The sequence below is a fragment of the Thamnophis sirtalis genome, unplaced genomic scaffold (assembly GCF_051295495.1).
Source record: "Thamnophis sirtalis isolate CommonGarterSnake01/CBP01778 unplaced genomic scaffold, rThaSir2_p1.2 scaffold_12, whole genome shotgun sequence".
In the NCBI taxonomy this organism is placed as follows: domain Eukaryota; kingdom Metazoa; phylum Chordata; class Lepidosauria; order Squamata; family Natricidae; genus Thamnophis; species Thamnophis sirtalis.
Window position 1 is genome coordinate 46,751,192 of NW_028261392.1, and position 18,729 is coordinate 46,769,920.

General features: G+C 38.8%; 2 protein-coding genes across 3 annotated transcripts in view; one reads left to right on the top strand and one right to left on the bottom strand.

The window, feature by feature from the left end:
• Nucleotides 1-5,608: 5,608 nt before the first annotated feature.
• On the bottom strand, nt 5,609-13,695 carry TRAPPC2 (trafficking protein particle complex subunit 2). Its single transcript, XM_087726944.1, has 5 exons — nt 13,484-13,695; nt 12,527-12,662; nt 11,885-12,029; nt 8,331-8,416; nt 5,609-5,900 (listed from the first exon to the last, which is right to left on the bottom strand). Exons 1-5 carry the CDS (start codon nt 13,543-13,545, stop codon nt 5,802-5,804), a joined length of 528 nt encoding a protein of 175 aa, XP_087583070.1. The 5' UTR covers nt 13,546-13,695; the 3' UTR covers nt 5,609-5,801.
• Nucleotides 13,696-13,845: 150 nt separating this feature from the next.
• OFD1 (OFD1 centriole and centriolar satellite protein) overlaps nt 13,846-18,729 on the top strand; it is a 31,286-nt gene continuing 26,402 nt past the window's right edge. For both annotated transcript variants that reach the window (XM_087726943.1, XM_014061430.2), the window contains exons 1-4: nt 13,846-14,134; nt 16,625-16,726; nt 17,665-17,865; nt 18,596-18,664. In XM_087726943.1, coding sequence (XP_087583069.1) covers nt 16,631-16,726; nt 17,665-17,865; nt 18,596-18,664 — 366 coding nt within the window. In that variant the 5' untranslated portion in view covers nt 13,846-14,134; nt 16,625-16,630. The remainder of the gene's footprint in view (nt 14,135-16,624; nt 16,727-17,664; nt 17,866-18,595; nt 18,665-18,729) is intronic.

Consider the following 18,729-nt stretch of genomic DNA (forward strand, 5'->3'; position numbering starts at 1 on the left):
CACAGAGGCCCACACGGAGCATCGGAGGGCCGGATCCGCCCCCCAGAAGCTCCATCTCAGCTTGCAACAGGCCGGGGGAAGACCCAAACAGAGTGCCAGAGGGGGGCATGTGGCTGAGAGGCTGGAGAGGAAAATGCTGGATCTTCACAAAGTAAGTGACCTGGTGTTGGTTGGGGGAAAGAAAGCAATTATGGGGAGCATGAGGCCTGAATGAGCTCCTGGAGGGTGGATCTGCTCCTAAGAAGCTCCATTTCGGCTCTAATGTGCCCTCATGCAAGTCCAAATGGAGCTCCTTGAAAGCTCATTTTGGCCGGTGACATTCAGGATGAACGTTACAGAGCCTCTGCGGTTCATAAGGGCGAACTAGTGCTGTGGTGCTGCAAGATTGGTAGTTTCGGGACTGTTTGCAAACAGTAGGGGGCGCTTATCGTGTAACTTCGAACATTCACTAAGGGAACGCTCGTAACCCAGGGATTAGCTGTATTCTCTAGACTTCTCTCTATATAAAGGTAAAATGAACTATCGTCTTATGATGACATCCCAATGAGAAGTGTATGTATTAATATTTTATCTTAAATTCATTTTGATTTGCATAGCTATGACTGAAAATAAGGAATTCTAAATGCAGAAGTTGTCCGTATTTAAATCACAGTACAGAAAACAAATCAAAGGTTAATATATTCCAACATTGAGTGGTTTACTGCCAACATATAGAATTTCCTTGCGTGTGCATTCTCCTATGTTCCAAATAATGTTGAGATTAGATAGTCATCTTAAAGAGAAGTCCCTTCCTGTATCACTGTAAATGTCTGCTTTTCAACTTGCAAAGTATACTAGTATAAGATCCAAATTTAAGTTCATGCTCAGCTATAAAAGCTCAAAATAATCTATCCTATACAACTGGATGGATAAATTTAGCAGAGTAACTGCTTCACAGCTCTCTCTTAAGTGGTTTGCAGAGTCAGCATATTTCTCCCAACAATCTGGGTACTCATTTTATTGACCTTGGAAGGATAGAAGACTGAAACAATCTTTTTTTAAAATATACAGTATATATATAGTTTTTTATTTTTTCATTTTTGTAACATAATCACATGTATACTATTACATAGCCAACATCGTATTGTATTATTAAATGTTTACATCAATTTGTCTTACCATCAACTCCCAAAAACAATTGTTGGCTCTTCTGCTCTCCATACACCATATTTGTACCCTATCCATTACTTTCTTCTCCCTCTCTCCTCCCCCTCCCTACCTCCTTTCTTCCCTGTCACCCTTCTCTTCTCTACTTCCCCTTCCTCTCTCCTTCTCCTCTCTCCCCTTACCACTCCTCCTTTCTCTCCTCCCCCCCCTCCTGTCCCACTCTTCTTCCCTTACCTCTCTCTTCTACTTCACTTCATCTATTTGGTGTATTTCAACTTCTGATCAAATTCCATTTTATGTTGATGGTATTTATAATTCCTTTTCAGTATACATATTTAATTTTAACATATATCTTCCTCCTTTTTTTTAAGAGAGAGATTATATCTAGTATATTAGATTACCCTTGTCTATAAATAGCAATCCTTACTGTTCAATGTTCATTACAATTCCCTTAATCTACTATATAGAATAACAAGCGGTACACATCTCACTTTGATCATCATCTTGAAAGTTCTATATATGTCCATGTCTCATATATTTTAACCATGCATAATTACCCTTCTATTGTCATATTCAATTAGCAACTCAGTTTAATTATCATGTAAAAAAGTGAATCACAAACCTCTGCTTTACAATCTCCCCATATCAGTTTCATATTTGTCCATATTCCATGTTTTAACCTTTAATTATCTTTCCATTATCATATTCAGTGAGTTAGCAATTCCATTTTATTGTCATATTTAGGAATAAACCCCTTATCTTAGCTTTATATTTTCCCATATAACAATTTCTAGTTGTCTGATTTTTTCCTAATAAGTCTTTTGTCCCACTTCTCTATTCCTGCCTTCTCCCTATTCTTTGTTTTGACATGTCCACCCTCAATTTTCCCCAAGCCTCCCTCAAAAAGATCTTTTATATTTCTTTTTGTTGGGGCATAACCTCCTATTTCAATTTTCCTTATGCTACTGTCAATCTCCAAAACATATTTTGTCTGCTTTTTGTTCCCTTTTGTTGGGACTGATTCCCCCCCCCCTTTTCAATTTTCCCTATACCACTGCCAAACCCAATGGAGTTTTTTGTTTGTTTTTTATTTCCCATATCTACCCCTTCATTATCCCTCCCTCCTTCTTCCTTCCCTTCTTCTTTGAATACCTGCTTCTCTGAGTTCAGAATTCTATTTAGGCTTGATTTTAATGATTTATTTATAATTTCACATAGTTCTTCAAATTCCCACCTTTCCATAATGTCCAGTTCCAAAGTTACAGTTAATTATACAGTTCTTATTTCAGAGTTCTGGTCCACCTTAAATTTATTTAATTCAGCTGCTGTGGAAAAGAGCGACTGGAGCCATCTTGGTCTTTTGTTGTTCCTTAATGTCCAGTTCCAAAATTGCAGTTAGTTATACAGATCTTATTTTGAAGTTCTGGACCACCTCAAATTTAGCCAATTTAACTAATGTGAAAACAGAAGAGAAACTGGAGCCATCTTGGTCTTTTGCAGAAAAGAAGAAGAAAAAAACTTTGTATTTTCCCAGTTCTTGATTTTGTTATTTTTTCCCTTGCTACCTTCCACCTCTCATTGGTTATAGTTGCTCAAAATATATTAATTGGAACAAACTTGCATGCAGCCAAACTTGGGTATGTTTCTCATCTCCTGCTTTTCAAAGTTCTGATTTATGGCAGTTGGTTAATTAAAACTTCCTGCAAAGACAAGATTGGGTTATCAGTTATCAGTGAGAAAATAGTGTTTTTCTTCTTGATTTTTCTCCCTTGTTGCATTCCACCTCTCATTAATTGGAGTTGCTTAAGATATATTAATTGGAAGAAATTCGGACAAAGTAAATCACCTCAAATGTTTGGTTTCTATTTCAAATCCAAAACCAAATTTAGAGTTTGCATTTGAGTGGGTTTGTCACTTCTCTGCTTTCTCTCTTTCTGTCAGGATTCTTTCAAACAGATGGCTTTTGGGGGGCTAGTGTTTCAATACTCCATTTTCTTTTTCTTTCTTTTCTTTTGCCAAAATCCAGACCTGTCTATTAATATTATTTGTACTCTCAAGATTATTTGCCTTTTCCAAGTTTTGATTTATGAATGTGGGCTAAATGAATCTTCTTACCGGTCTTTCATCTCGTCCTCACACTCCTGTTCAGTTGCTTTGGCTGGAAGTCAGCTTCTTGTGCAGCCATGTTGCCATGCTGCCGCCCTTGCTCTGATTCAGAGGGCAAATCTCCGACCTGCGAGGGACCTGTTGCCTCCCCCTGGGTCTGATGAGATGCTGCCCCTTCTTCGCCCCCTTCCAGGGGGAGTTCTGATTCAAAAAGGATCTCAGAATAGGTTTGCCAGACAGGGTTCATGTGAGACTCGAGAGCTCACACTCACCCCCCTCGTCTGTTCAGCTGGAGAACTTCCGGATGGATGAAAACTGAGTCAACCCTGAGCTGGTGAGAATTGAACTGTTGAACCTCTGGCAGCCGGTAATGTATTCTTCTCTGTGCTCCTAGAACTTACAGATATACTGTAAATCTGGAAGTATGTTAACTAAATACATTCTGTTCTTTAAAAATTACTGTTTCCTGAAAATGTACTGTATATTAAATATTTGCACTACACCATACAAACATATAACTGACATTTAAGTCATTTGTGCAACTGTACCTTTACATTTAAGGAGTATTTTCCAGAATGCCTGTGAAAGTACTACAAGATACATATGAATTCAAAAATCAGTGAAATAGTTAAGATAGGTATTTAAGGATTTGTCTGAACTATTCAGTGAACTGGCAATAGTAGCTGTATATATTAGAGATTCACTGAACAAATGGGTAGCCATTTAAATTTGTTTATAAATACAAAATAATTTTGTAAACGGCAATGCATTCAAGCTATATCTTAATAGTTTGACAGTTATTTAATGGGTTCAAAGACTTAATGGACATTATAGAAAACACTGAACAAAATTATTGTAGCATACCAAACAATGTAACAACTTTTTTATCCTCCAGCAATTAATTTGCTGTTACATCATCCAGTCCATTTAAGCAGTGAAATATTCTCTATAGGAAAGCTATGTAAAAGTTAATGGATCTGCATTCCTAAGCACACAAATTAATATTTAAATACAAGAGCTGCCAGTTTGCCACTTGCAAATTCTGGATGTCATTCCTTTTGAGATAACCTATGCTTGTGAAAGTATGAAGGACCAGGAAACTAAATTCTAATCCTGCCTTGGGCATGAAAGATGACTGGGGAACTTTGGGCTAGTCACTCTCCTTCAGCCCAGTTCACCTCAGGGTTGTGGGAAAATAGGAGGAAGTATTATGTATGTTTGCTGCTCTGAGTTACTTATAATAAGGATGGAATAAAAAAATAATATTTAATGTACCTAAAGTAGAGCCAAGCAACCTCGTGACCACCTCCTGCTTTACATAAATGTATGCAATTTTATTTGTCTGAAGATATTATTTTACTAATATGTTCAGAGAAAAGAGAAAGTGGCATTCAAAGTCATATATGAAAATACACTCTAGATCAGTAGTCTCCAACCTTTCCACCTTTGGTGATGGGGGGGGAGGAGGGAATGGTGCAGTGGAGAGTAAATTGTTCTGTGCATGCACAGAACATGAAAAATGATTAAAAACCAAGCCAGCAACAGCCACAACAACCAGGGAACCTATTTGGAGGAATGTCCAACCTGCCATTCCTACCGGTTTGGCGAGCAAGTGCCAATTTCCACTACCGGTTCACCCGAACCAGTGCGAACCAGTAGCAACCTACCTCTGGTCTGATGTGAGCAGTGGGCAAGCATGCATGCACATGCAGCTCTATTTGTGCAAGTGCACATGTACTCCCTGCTTGCACAAAGAGCTTCACACGTGTTCACTTTCCCACCCTCTGCACGCACAAATACTCAACTTACTGATGTAATGGAACATTGTGGCGGTCATAAGGCAAGCACATGTCTGACTTGATTTTACAACCTTTATTCAGGGAAGTTATTAAGTGAACATTGTTCAATATGGGGCATTTTTGCTGAAAACTGGCAATGTGGGGTTTTGGCAAAAATGTAGTAAATTGTGGTCACAGGATGCAGCAAACAGTCATAAATGAGGCTAGTTGTCAAGTGACTGAAATATAGGCATGTTGCTCGAGGGCTCAGAACTTCAGAATTGGCCTGTAAATTTTGGGGAAGGGTGTCCATCCTAACTTTGAATGGTCACTAAATGACCAGTTGTAACTTGAGGACCATCTGTATTAGCTTATCAAACTAAAAGCAGATTAAATTTGTTCATGACTAGAAGTACTTAGTTTTTCATGCACACATCAATACTTTTTTCAACTCATAGTTGGATATCGAATTACCTTCATACATTAGCCCTGAACTGAAACTCTTCTACAATAAAAACTTCCCAGAAAATGTGTTCTATGCTATGCTATCAAGCATTTTAGTAAATGGTGCTTGAAAATTCCAAGACACATATTAGCATTTATTTTGGCATTTACATATATATACATGTATAGACACACATTTAAAGTTGTCAGGTTTGATAGAGAAATTGCTGGACTTCTGAAGTTTTCTTGCTTTGCAAAACTTAAAACACTTTGTTCTTTGTTGCTTCACTCAATAGGTTTTTCACGTCATGTTTCAGATGGAATAATTCAACTTAAAAGATGCTTCTTCCCAAGAAACTGAACCTTTCTATCAAAAGCGGTGGATCGAATTGGAGAATTAGTTTCATAAAAAGGATTCATTGCGAACTGAAGAAAGAAAGAATATAGTGAGAACAGTTTAAGAATCAATTTGCCTGAAGACCTGTACTGAACCACTTGGTTTGTTCTAATGTTCTGGAAATTTATAGCAACCTAGCATTAATGATTGATTCTGGTTTTAGATGGAAACGTAGACAGATAATGCCTTGTTTCTCCTCCAGGAAGACTTATTTCTATTTCTGCAATGAGAACTTTCAAAGAATATTGATCTACATTAACTATCTTATCTATCATATTGATTTTAGTTTCTAGAACAAGTTTGAACGAAATGCATTCTATCTCCATCCAGTTCATAGCTGTATGCAAAAATTGCTGTTCTGCGAACAGAATATTCCAGAGAATTCTTCAACATTTTCTTTTACCATCATAAAAAGTTTTTATTTTCTATTTTCATAGCATATAATCACATGTATACTATTACATAGTCCATCTCAAGTTGTATTATTAAGTACTTACATCAATTCATCTTACCATCAACTACCAAAGAAAAAAAGAAAAGAAAAACCCAGTTATTGGCCCTTCTGCTCTCCATACACCATATTTATACCTTATCCGACACTTTCTTCCCCTTCTCTCCTCCCCCTTTCTACATTCTGTCTTCCCTCCATCATTTTCTACTCTACTTCCCCTTCCTTTCTCCTTCTCCTCTCTCCCCTTACCACTCCTCTTTATACACCTCATCTTCCCCCTTCGCCCTCTCTGCTATCCCTCTCTTCCTATCTTTCTTCTCTCCTCTGCTTCCTACTCTTCTACATCCTGTCTTCCCTCCATCATTTTCTACTCTACTTCCCCTTCCTTTCTCCTTCTCCTCTCTCCCCTTACCACTCCTCCTTATAGACCTCATCTTCCCCCTTCACCCTCTCTGCTATCCCTCCCTTCCTATCTTTCTTCTCTCCTCTGCTTCCCACTCTTCTACATCCTGTCTTTCCTCCATCATTTTCTACTCTACTTCCCCTTCCTTTCTCCTTGTCCTCTCTCCCTTACCACTCCTCCTTATACACCTCATCTTCCCCCTTCACCCTCTCTGCTATCCCTCCCTTCCTATCTTTCTTCTCTCCTCTGCTTCCCACTCTGACGGTAGTTTGTGCTGGCCGCGGCCGCTCAAACTAGCGTCAGTCGCTCCCGTGTTCAGCAAAGCAAGCCCGGGGAGATCCTTTGTGGGCGGCCAATCCTAGCCGCTTGCGCCCGGCGCTGCGGCTAAAGTAAACTCCCAAAGCCCCTGCCGCCACCGGAATATTTGCTGCCTCCTCCCCCCCCCTCCAACAGCACTGCCGGATTTGCCGCCCGACACCGCGGCTGAGGTAAAGCCGTCAAAGCTCCCCTCAGCACCCCCGCCCGTGGCAGTGGTGCCTCCCCCTCCAGGCGGAGCACCTGAGCTGGGCCCTGCATTATCCCTCACCCTCCTCCTCTGCAGTGCTTTTGAGGAGCAATGAGGCCGCGGGAGCCAGTAGGAAGGCGGCGGAGGGGGCGGGAGCAGGAAAAAAAGGCCTCATGTCTTCTCAAAAGCACGGCAGAGGATGAGGCGGCGGCAGGGGTAAATGGGGTGCCCAGCTCCGGTAATCCGAGCGGAGGGGGTGCCAGTGGGAGCTTTGGCGGCTTCACCTCAGCCGCAGCGCCGGGCAGCAAATGTGGTGGTGCTGTTGGAGGAGGAGGGGGAGGCGGCAGCAGTTATTGTGGTGGTGGGGGGGCTCATCAGCATCTTCAGCGGCAGCCCTGCCCCCAGTGAAAAAAGCAAGGATGGAGCAGATCCACACAGATAACGTCGCCGCAACATGACTGGAGGAGGAATTCTGGGAGTTGAAGTCCACAAGTCTTAAAGCTGTCAGGTTTGAAGACCCCTGGGGTTTTTTTTTCTAAAGGGTTAGGGGTGCAAGGATCTTGTAACAACAGCTTTAAGATTTGCGTGCTTCAAATGCCAGACTTTCTGAGCCAAATTTTGGTTGCTAAGCAGGAGCGTTGTTAAGTGATACTGATATTATATAACACTTTTAATTAAGCGGGTACCTTGAATAAACATAACTTTTGAGTTTCAAATAATACTGATTTCATTGTTGTCTTAGGTGACATCTGTGAAAAAAATTCAGGTGCTCAGGCATGAAAATATGCCGCTCAAACACTATACTTTTCTGCTCACACTGAAAAAAAATTAGAGGGAACATTGCTTGGGACACAGCAACGGCCATAAATATGAACCAGTTGCCAAGCATCTGAATCTTGATCACATGTACATGGAAATGCGGCAAAGGTGGTAACTGTGAAAAACAGTCATATCTCACATTTTTCAGTGCCGTTGTAACTTTCAACGGTCACTAAATGAACTATTGTGAGTTGCGAACTACCTGTAGGTTATTTCCTAAACCAAATTCTCACTTAATACACAATTCATTGTATGACAGATAAAATTGATATAGCTTTTACCTTTATATACAGATCATAGACATCACTAAAGAAGTTTTTGATTCCATCTTCTTGTCTTACATCATGAAGCATTATAAATCTCATATGTAGAAAAAGTTAAGAAAACAAATGTGTTTTTAAAGATTTACATGCAATCTAGCTAAAGCTACATGCCACACAATTTAAATCCTATATTTAAAAAAAGGCAGCAAAATATTTTTAAAAAACAACCTTTGGAACAGAATATATTTTCCCAACCAAATATATGTGAAAAATTGGACACACACAAATATATTCCAGAGAGAACATCATAAGCCAGTGTTTCTCAAAACATAGCAACTTTAAGATGGGTAGACTTCAGGAATTCAACTCCAGGAATTCTGGGAGTTGAAGTCCACCCATCTTAAAGTTGCTGAGATTGATAAACTCTGCCATAAGCTATGGCAATTGGGGAAAATGACCCTAAAATTCTTCACTCAGTATCACATTTTAGGCTCAGACTAAGAAGGGACCGGAGAAGTACACAACCAAGTGTCCAGATGCTAGACCACAGCATCTTTGAAGTTTCTTTGAAATCCAATTCTTAACAAATGAGTGCAGCGTTTCCAATTAGGTTTTCATTTGTTTTAGAAACTGCATTTCTTTATACAGATGACATTCAAAAGTTTTTGTTTAATATCTGCAAGTTATAAAAAACATGTTTTTCAAAAAGTATTCTTTGGTTCATGACCACAAAGCTGACTCTTCTTGCCCAGGATTTTGATAAATGATAAATAATAGAATGACTATCTCAGATCAAAGTATTTATTACTGAAAACATATAGGCTGAAAGAAGAAAAAGATGAAAAATAATCAAAGAAAAGGTAAGTTTGTAGATCCATTTCGTTGAGCAAGTAGTCTTCGAGATACCACAACAGCCTTTTGAAGTTATGACACCCCCTGACAACCATAAATGGTTATGGCCATTTGGTGCATGCTAGCTGCTTTTTGTTTATAGCTAGTTTTTCTTCATCTCAAGGCAAACAAGATGTAGAAAGGACTTTTTACTTGTTTTCTTCTTTTCTTTCCTCTTTAGCCTGACAGTAACTTTCTTTCCTCTTTAGCCTGACAGTAACTTTCAAGATAGGCAACTTACAGATTTTGTCACTCTCTTTCCAGCATGTAGTAAGTTTAGCAAAGTGGATACAAGGGATTGAAATGGGAGGGCAGAGACAGAGAATGTATTTTCAGCATCCAATAAGAGAGGTATGTGTGTGTGAAGATCAGGAAGTCTGTCCCTCCCAGCGTGTTTTGCTTTCTTTATTAAGAAATTTAAATTTCTGGTTTTGAGAAGTTTATCCTGAAGCTGCTGCCTTTGCATGCAGCAGCTGGCTTCCCCAAAACCTAGGAGAGATTTGCAGTCTACCAATGATCAGGTGATTGAAGCAGAGGTTCAGCCCATAAGCATCAGCCAAGCACTGAGGCTTGCTTGGAAGCCTCTCTGGCATTGGTATACAGCACTAGGTCCTAATCTAATTGGGCTCTTTCCCTTGCTGAGCTGTTTTTTTGCTGTGCCAAGGTTTTTGTTGCTTCTCTGCCTCCTTTATTGACCCAGCTGGATGGCGGACCTTCCCACCCATGAGGTACCCTATGCTCACTTAATGACCCATACATTTGTTTAATGATGGCATCAGGAAAAGTAGGGAGTGGGTGTTGTTAAGGAAAGCTCTCTCATACTCAACTATTATCATCATAATGGGGAAGGCTCCACTACAGTCATAAGTTGAAGATTACCTGTATATAGATAGTCTTCTACTTACTTGAGCCCAAAATTTCCTTTCCTAAGCAAGATAGTTGCTAAGTGAGCTTTGCCCCATTTTACAACAGTTCTTACTACAGTTGCTAAGTGAATCATTAATAACACAGCTGTTAAGTGAAGCTGGCTTCCCCACTGGCTTTGTCAGGTCACAAAATGATCACCTGAACCTGGGCCACTGCAAACGTGTCAATAAGTTCAATACATGTCAGTTGCCAAGAGTCCATAATTTGAGCACATGACCATGGGGATGCTGTAGTGACATTTGAAAACAGTCATGTCACTTTTTCAGTGCCATTATATCCTCAAATAGTCACTAAACAAATGGTTGTAAGTCTACTTGTATTCTTCCATGTATTTCAGATATCAGGAATTTATGGGGAAGTTAGACTAGGTAAGAAATACATAAGAAAATTCAGATCCAGAAAGATGAGTTCTAAGCAGAAATTAATGAATATTTAAATACAACATTTGATAGATTTTTCTCTTAATCCCCGTTCCAAATATGACAACATCAGGAATCTACTTTTTATGACAAAATGATCACCCTATCTTACAAAAACTAATACAAAAGCAGGCGACGCATTACACAATTCTGTTGCGTGTAAGCAGAATGGATACCATCATGCCTGTCCTTTTTATAACCTATCAGAATTTGGACATGGTCACACCATACACTGAACTAGAAACTAGCCATCTAAACTTTCACATATGCACAAAGCTACCCCTTGTAGTTAGCTAATTCAATGTGTGATCACTTTTGGGGCAGCTAAAGGAAGTAAGGAGAGTGGAGGATTACCAGATCTCTGTATGAAGGATATTCTACAGGGCAGGGTGCACTTCCTAGCTTCTGTTAGAGGAAAACATTTAAGGAACCTGGTGTGCCCATCCTATCTGATCTGGTGAAATAGATAGAGGCAATCCTGCAAGTAATGTGGATCGATGCCATTAAGGACTTTAAATATTATACTTCCCAAAGACCTATCAGATCCCACAGATTAGGCCTCCTCCGAATTCCATCTGCCGGCCAATGTCGGCTGGCGACTCCTCAGGGGAGGGCCTTCTTTGTGGCTGCTCCGGCCCTCTGGAACGATCTCCCCGTGGAGATCCGGACCCTCACTACCCCCCCGGCCCTCCGCAAAGCAGTTCCGGCAGGCCTGGGGCTGTTGAACTATCCAGCCCCACTCGAGGTTGTTGTTTTTTATTTATTTATTTTTTTGTATCCCCTCCCTTTTTATTGTTAGCCGCCCTGAGTCCCTCGGGAATAGGGCGGCATACAAACTCAATAAATTGAATTGAAATTGAATACTTATTGCTGAATCTCTACATTTTTAATGACCAAAAGTCACATTTGTGAGATGGTTTGATAACTACATATTATAAAATGGATGAGAAACCTGTAGACTTCTGGATGCAACTTAAATACACCAACTATTTCAGCGACCATGGCAATAGCAATAGCACTTAGACTTATACACCGCTTCACAATGCTTTATAGCCCTCTCTAAGCGGTTTATAGAGTCAGCATATTGCCCCCAACAATCTGGGGCCTCATTTTACTGATCTTGGAAGGATGGAAGGCTGAGTCAACCTTGAGTCGGTGAGACTTGAACTGCCAGCAGCCAGCAGAAGTAGCCTGCAGTACTGCATTCTAACCACTGCGCCACAACGGCTCATGGTAAGAAATGTGGAAAATTATTGTTTACGAACATCTGGAAGGCCATAGGCTTTTCATCTCTATTCTGAAATGTTCTTATAGCATTGCAACAAAAAAGGATATGACCTGCAGTGACGAAGGCAGAAACAAACCATTCATTAAATTTATCCACAGTCTTCAAGTACATATTGTTTGTTAACCACATGTTTTCATCTACTAGGTCAAGTGCAGCGTGAGCTATGAACTGATTCAAGTGGCGATGGTCATCCTGAGAGGAAAAATAAAGGTCAACTCTAAATACTGAAAATAAAAAGTATAAAATAACTTAGATTTTTTTTTCATGAATAACATACAATATTAAGCTACTTGCTTAAACAATGTAAAATATGTACTATAATATACAACTATGAACAGAATAAATTCAGACTAATGCAATATTAGATACTTGTATGTAGTTTAGAAAATTTATTTTTTGCAGTTTTTAGGAGAAAAAAGGGTGATTCCAAATATTTATTCATACTGAAATATATCCTTTTATACTAAATCATAGTTAAGTCATAAAAGTTGGTCCAATTTATATCGTAGACAGAAAGACAGAAATCAAATAATCCAGGTGAGGAGGCTGCAGACCTGAATGTATAAAATAATTTTCAATAGCAATAAAAAATCTATTAAGTTCCAAAATCAAATTAACAAAGAATCTGAGTGATTAAGTAATAGAATGATTTGATACTATATATTGTGCTTTTGAACAAGATTTCATACCTTAGATTCTACTTTACCAGCTGGTAGAAATTCCATTTCAAATACAGGATTATCATGGTGACCTACAATTACAAAATAGTAGCTTCCCGACATAATGAAAATATGGCCTCTTCTGAAAGAGAACAGAATCATGCAGCTAGAAAAGAAGTAGTTTGTAGAAAAAATATTGTCACATATATTAAATGTTAAAGCATTTATAGCAGTCTTGATTAATGAAGATAATGAATCCTATGAAGTTCTTGCTATTTGATACTATTTAAAATTATATTTATATATAAAGTATTATAATTGGCTCCACCTCAATGGGAATGAAAAATTTAAATATATATTTTTATTAACGAATTACAGTAAAGGTTGGAAAGAAAATGCTTAAAATTTAAATTTACTGTTAAAGTCACAAAGTATAATTTTGTTTGAGTTCCATGCAAAGTTCTTTCCCAACCTGTTATCTGAGATTTGTATCATAAATTTCAGTTCACATTTATTGAAATATCAATTCTAATATTGTATTAGAATTTATTGTATTCCAATAAATGTCAATTCTACTGTTCCAATCAATACAAGTTATGAAATATATTCGTACATTATGAAAAATAACCCTTTTTACCTTGTTGTCAGTTGAAAATTTCTCACAATTATTTATGTAAATAATATTTTTTAAAAGATATTACTGGGGGATGGGATGCATAATATCCCCACTTTTTCATCTGGCTATAACTATGGTTAAGTTTATTGTTTTTTTAAAAAAATAGTATATTCGATCAGAATAAAACTTTCTATTTCTTTTAAATAAACTCAACAAAGTTTCAGATAATTATACTATGGTATTTATTTGTTCATTTATGGAAATAATCTGTTCCTTGAGCACCTTCTTAAATATAAGGAAACATAATAGAAGTCTATTAGAATATTAGAAAATATATTCCAGATGATCATAATAAAATGTTAAATAGCTACCCAGACGATACTAATTCCAAATTCAATAGCCCTCCAGGGGCGGGGCAGATAACCTGAAACATCTGAATTCTATACCAGAAATTCCATTCTGACTTTCAAGTAGAGATTTTCCAGGGTTACAAACAGCCTTATATTTCACTTATTCCATGTTGAAAATTTCTACTTTTATAGTGCACTGCTGTTGTTTATCTTTCCCTATTAAAAAACAAAATACTATAAATATCATCTATCCACTTTTATGAGAATCCAAGGAAAGGAAAGGAAATGGGGGGGGGGGGGGAATCCAGCTCACCCGAGGCCGTTCAGCTGCCGGGTTTGAAAGAGCCCTCAAACCCTTCCTCCGCAGGACACTCGGCGCTGTTTGATGTCGTCAGAAGGCCGCCTCCTTTTCTTTTTCTTTTTAAAGCGCGAATTAGAAAATAGCCCCGCGCGTTCTCGTGAGAATTCTGGGATAGTAACGCGTCTGATCGTTGATGGTAGCAATAGCAACAAGGGCGGGATTGGGAGAGGCGGTACAGGGCGCATCGTCATTGGACGCAATTCCTTCGGGGGAGGGCTGTCAGGAGATCCTTTACCTGTTTGGGTTTTGGGTTTTTTTGGTGGATCGTTAGTGGAACGGCGGTTTTCTTCTCTGCAGCGGTGTCGAGTTTGGTGCGTTATGTCTGCCTGTTCTTAGCGCAAGTTTTTACCTCCCCCGTTTCTCCGATCTCCAGTGTGTCCAAAATGAACCCTGAAGCGAGTCAGGCTGTGGAGGGAGAGGGGTGGGGAAAGTAGTCTGAAATAAATGTGTGATGTTTGTGAGACGGAAATGGAGCAGATATTCTGGAGGAAGGATTTGTTTTAACTGGGTTGAACTTATTGCTTTGTTCTTTGCAGAGCAATGGATGGAATTGTTGCTTTGGGTATTGTTACTTCAATATTAGAGTCTGAAGCTTTCTATCACAGTAATTAAAATTGCCATTGCTAGTTTCTTTTATTTGTAAATAAAATCCAAACTTTTATATGATACAAAGTGGAAAAGTATCAAATGAGAGAAAAGCTTTGTAAGGACACAAAACAGAAGTATACATCTAGCAAGTAAATAAAATACATAAAGAGGGCTTAGGGCATTAGAGTTTGGCAACTTTTAATGATAGCCTGACTTAACTTTCTTTTCTGAACCTGGTCTGCAGATGTGCTGGATCTCACTATGTAATATTCACCTATCACTTGTACCCAACACTGAAAGTTATGGGTGTTAAAATACAGCACATCTGGAGAGCAAGTTGAACAAGGCTAAAAAAATAAGTAGCGACTGATTTAAAAAAAATTATTGTTTACCATTACAATTGAGAATCATTTTGGTCTAGAGCAGGGATGTCAAACTCGATGTCATTGAGGGCTGCATCAGGGTTGTGGCAAAATAGGAATAGGATTTAGTAGCAGAGATGATTGCAGTATTAGAAGATCTTTTTTTTTTTTTTTTTTTGCTTATATTCCATGAACTGTCCTTTGTCTTTTTACTATTATGGCAGTGGCCCCTAACCTTTTGGGTGCTGGGGATCCGTTCCGTGGAGAAGAATGTTTTTTTCCACAGACGGGAGGAAGTGATTTCACGCTGCCTGGATCCCTCCTGTGGGCTTCGCTTGCTTGTACGGACCAGTTCCTGTTGGGCCACAGACAGTCCACGGCCCAGAGTTTGGGACTATGTGTTGTAGCATAGCATTCCTTTTTTTGATATTCTCCTTATGAGAGATAGATGTGTTGTTAATTGTACTTCTCCAAGGCTTTCTTGTACAGATGTTAACAGAAATGGTGGAATACAATTTCTGTAAGGAGACCTGTAGTGCAGAAACTCAGACAAGTTCAAGTGTTTGACCTCGGTGGCCGGGTGGGTGTGGCCATGGTGGGCGTGATCAGCTCAACATCACTCGTGTTGGGGGCACCCCTCCCAGGTTCTGTTTTTCTGCTGTGATGGCCTATAGCACTCTGCCAATGAAAATGGAGCTCGGGAGTGTTGCATGTGGCCCTCCCAAGCTCCGCGTGTGGCCCTCCCGAGCTCCATTTTCACTGGCAGAGCGCTGCAGGACCCCATTACAGTTGAAAACGGAGTTCGGCCGGACATGGCCTTCCTGAGCTCTGTTTTCACTGGCAGAGGCACCGTAAGCTGGCCCTTTGTGGGTCAGATCTAAGCATCCTGTGGGCTGGATCAAGCCTGCTGGCCTTGAGTTTGACACTCCTGGTCTAGAGGTTAAGGCACCAGGATGTAAACCAGGAGACTGTGAGTCCAACGTTAGCCATGAAAGCCAGCTGGCTGACTTTGGACCACTCACTCACTCTCAGCCCAACCTACCTCGCAGGGTTGTTGTGGGTAAAATAGGAGGAGGAAGATGTGAAGAGTTGATTATCGCTATTCTTATTTATGATCTTAACTTCCCAAAATGAATCTGTACCATTATTTATGTAGTTCAGTTATTCAAACTATTTCTTTATGTATCTAAGTCTTTGTGCATTTGACAAACTGAATTCTAGTCTATGAAAGCTTAAGTAGTTGTAGTTAAATGAGTGAAATATTACAGCATTTTTTTTGCTTAAAGAAAGTTGTAGTTAAATGAGTGAAATATTACAGCATTTTTTGTTGTTTTGCTGCACATTACTCATTCTTCCAAACATTTAATTTTTAAAATGTTGCAATGTAGATTTCAGCAGGTGAGATTGAGATTTGAGATTTTATTAATATTTGTAGGCCGCCCTTTTCCCTGAGTGGACTCAGGGCGGCTCACATAAAATCAGGGAGGGGGAATACAGACATTGACATAGAAACATATAATAAAATAGTAAGCAACATACATTCATCATTCGGGAGGGGCGGCTATCCTTGTCCCCAGGCCTGACGGGCTAGCCAGTTCTTAAGGGCTGTGCGGAAGGCCTGGACGGTGGAGAGGGTACGAATCTCCACGGGGAGCTCGTTCCAAAGGGTCGGGGCTACAACTGAGAAGGCCCTCCTCCTTGTAGTTGCCAGCCGGCATTGGCTGGCCGATGGAATACGGAGGAGGCCTGTGGTGCTTAGTATTTTAATGGAGTCTATTTATATTGCCAGATATGTTACTGAAAAATTGGATTATGGATATAAAAATATTACATTTTTTTTCATGTTTTCAGATTCTGATGTCTTCATCTGAATTTAAAGCTCTGTCACAAGATGACCTCCGAAAACAATTATACCAGACATTTAAAAACCGAGGCGTTTTGGACACACTTAAGGTCTTTGATTTAAAATAGATTAAAATTAGGATGATTTGGGTCTAAATCTTGGCAAAATCAGCTGAATATTTGTTATACCAATTTAATTTAAACTTTTGTTTAAAATGCAGTAGCTTACACTTTAAATGATGCTGGGTATACTAAAATATTTTGTATATTGGTAACAGTAGTGATAAAATATGTGACACCTTACAAATATGCAGTTTGTGATGTATTATTGATTCATACTTCTATTAGAAAGATGTCTTTACTAGTTGCATACACTTCTTTCCGGTGCATTTTTGGGGAAGAAAAACCTATAATCTAAGATTCATACAGTAATTTAAATTCAGAGATATTAAATGTGGTTCCCTTTTTAGCCACTTTCATATGAATTATTAAATTTTAAATTCCTGCCATTTTAAAATGTGCAAGCTTGTATGCACCTAACAGATTTAACCCTAATACACAAATTAAGACACACTTGCTGTGGAAATCAAAGCATTCCAGCACTGCCCATATTTATGTTGTGACTACTAATGTTTCTCATAAAACTCTTGCTCTGCTCAAATTATAGTTTGGCTGCCAAAAGATTGCCCAGTCCTAATCTTTAAAATTAGAGTGCATTTTCATTTTATTCAAGGGAGCTTTTCAAATATTCTCAATGCAGATCTGATCAAAACATTAATTAGGAGTGTATAAAATGACATTCATAACATTTAATTAGTGATATCCACCTTGTGCTTTTCTAAACTCATTCCAAAGTATATCCCCCAAACCATAGCTTTCTCCTTAATGTAAATTATTGCAAAACCAATACCCAACATTAGGTATAATATAGCACATAACTCAGTTTCATCTTTCCAGATTTAAAACTTCACTAGTTATAATGTATATACCCTGCTTTTCTCCAGAAGGGAAGTTTAAAACAACAGTAATGAATTTTTTTGTTGTTTCAGATGCAACTCCGTAAGCAGCTCATACATGAATTAATGAATCCAGTTTTATGTAAAGAAATTCTCCCAAAGTCTACTTCTAGTGAATGCAGTTCATTGATCATTGTTGCATGTAATAGTTTGGTGGCAGATCATTTGCGGAGATGTGGCTATGAATATTCACTGTCTATTTTTTACCCAGAAAGTGGATTAGAAAAGGATAAAGTGAGTACTTTCCTCTTCGAAAGTGGAGAGATATTTCCTGAGCATGTTTCTGCCAATCAAGTTGCAATCTTGTTGTTATATCCTGATCATGTTTCTGAAACCAAAATAGGAGCTGAGTAGTTTTTTCTGTTTTTTATTACAGTGTGCCTTCTTAATTTAGGACTGGTACCCAAAATTATTTTTTAATCTATTGCAAGAATTTCTCAACTTAAGGCAATTTGCTTAACTATGGTTCAAATTAATGACAGTCTTGGAAAGGGAAGTTTATGGCCTGTAAAGCACTCTCAACGATCGCAAAATATTGCACCGTCCCTCATGTGATCATGATCTGAGTGTTTGGCAACTTGTCTGTACTTATGACCAGTTGCCAAGCATTCTACAGACAGGTGATCTCTGTTTGCAATCTTCTTTGCCAGCTTTCCCAGAAAGCCAGTGGGGAAGCTGGCAGAGAAGATTGCAAGCTGCTGCCATCTGCTGAAGGCTTCTCATATTTGGGGGTTAGCTGAAAAAACTCCCTGCCAAAGGATTTCAGCTCTCTGCCTGATAGCCAAAGGGAATTGTAGATGGAGGCATTTTGTTGGCTATAGAAAAGGAGAAAATGTTGACTTATATTTTGAAGTACTGTCTTTTGCCATTTCCAATATCATGATATTTTATTTTATTGTTCTCAGCTATATAGAATTTAAAATATGTAGATGATGGTTAAGAACTTACTTTTCTTTTTCTGTAGGAGCTTAGTATACAAGATCTGCTCCAGATAATTAGGATCAGTCCAAGAAGTGACCTTTATAAAATGCTGGTAAAAGAATATTACTTCAACAAAATTTATGCATTCAGCTCCTGGTAATGAACATTGTTTTGAAT

What these genes read in the sequence shown, in the direction of transcription:
- TRAPPC2 (XM_087726944.1), bottom strand. Translation starts at nt 13,545, where the DNA reads ATGTTTCAGGTTATCTGCCCCGCCCCTGGAGGGCTATTGAATTTGGAA. An exon ending in TTGGAATTAGTATCGTCTGG is followed by an intron (nt 12,663 to 13,483) that starts GTAGCTATTTAA and finishes CTTCTTTTCTAG; the next exon opens with CTGCATGATTCTGTTCTCTT. An exon ending in TCTATGATCTGTATATAAAG is followed by an intron (nt 5,901 to 8,330) that starts GTAAAAGCTATA and finishes TTCTTTCTTCAG; the next exon opens with TTCGCAATGAATCCTTTTTA.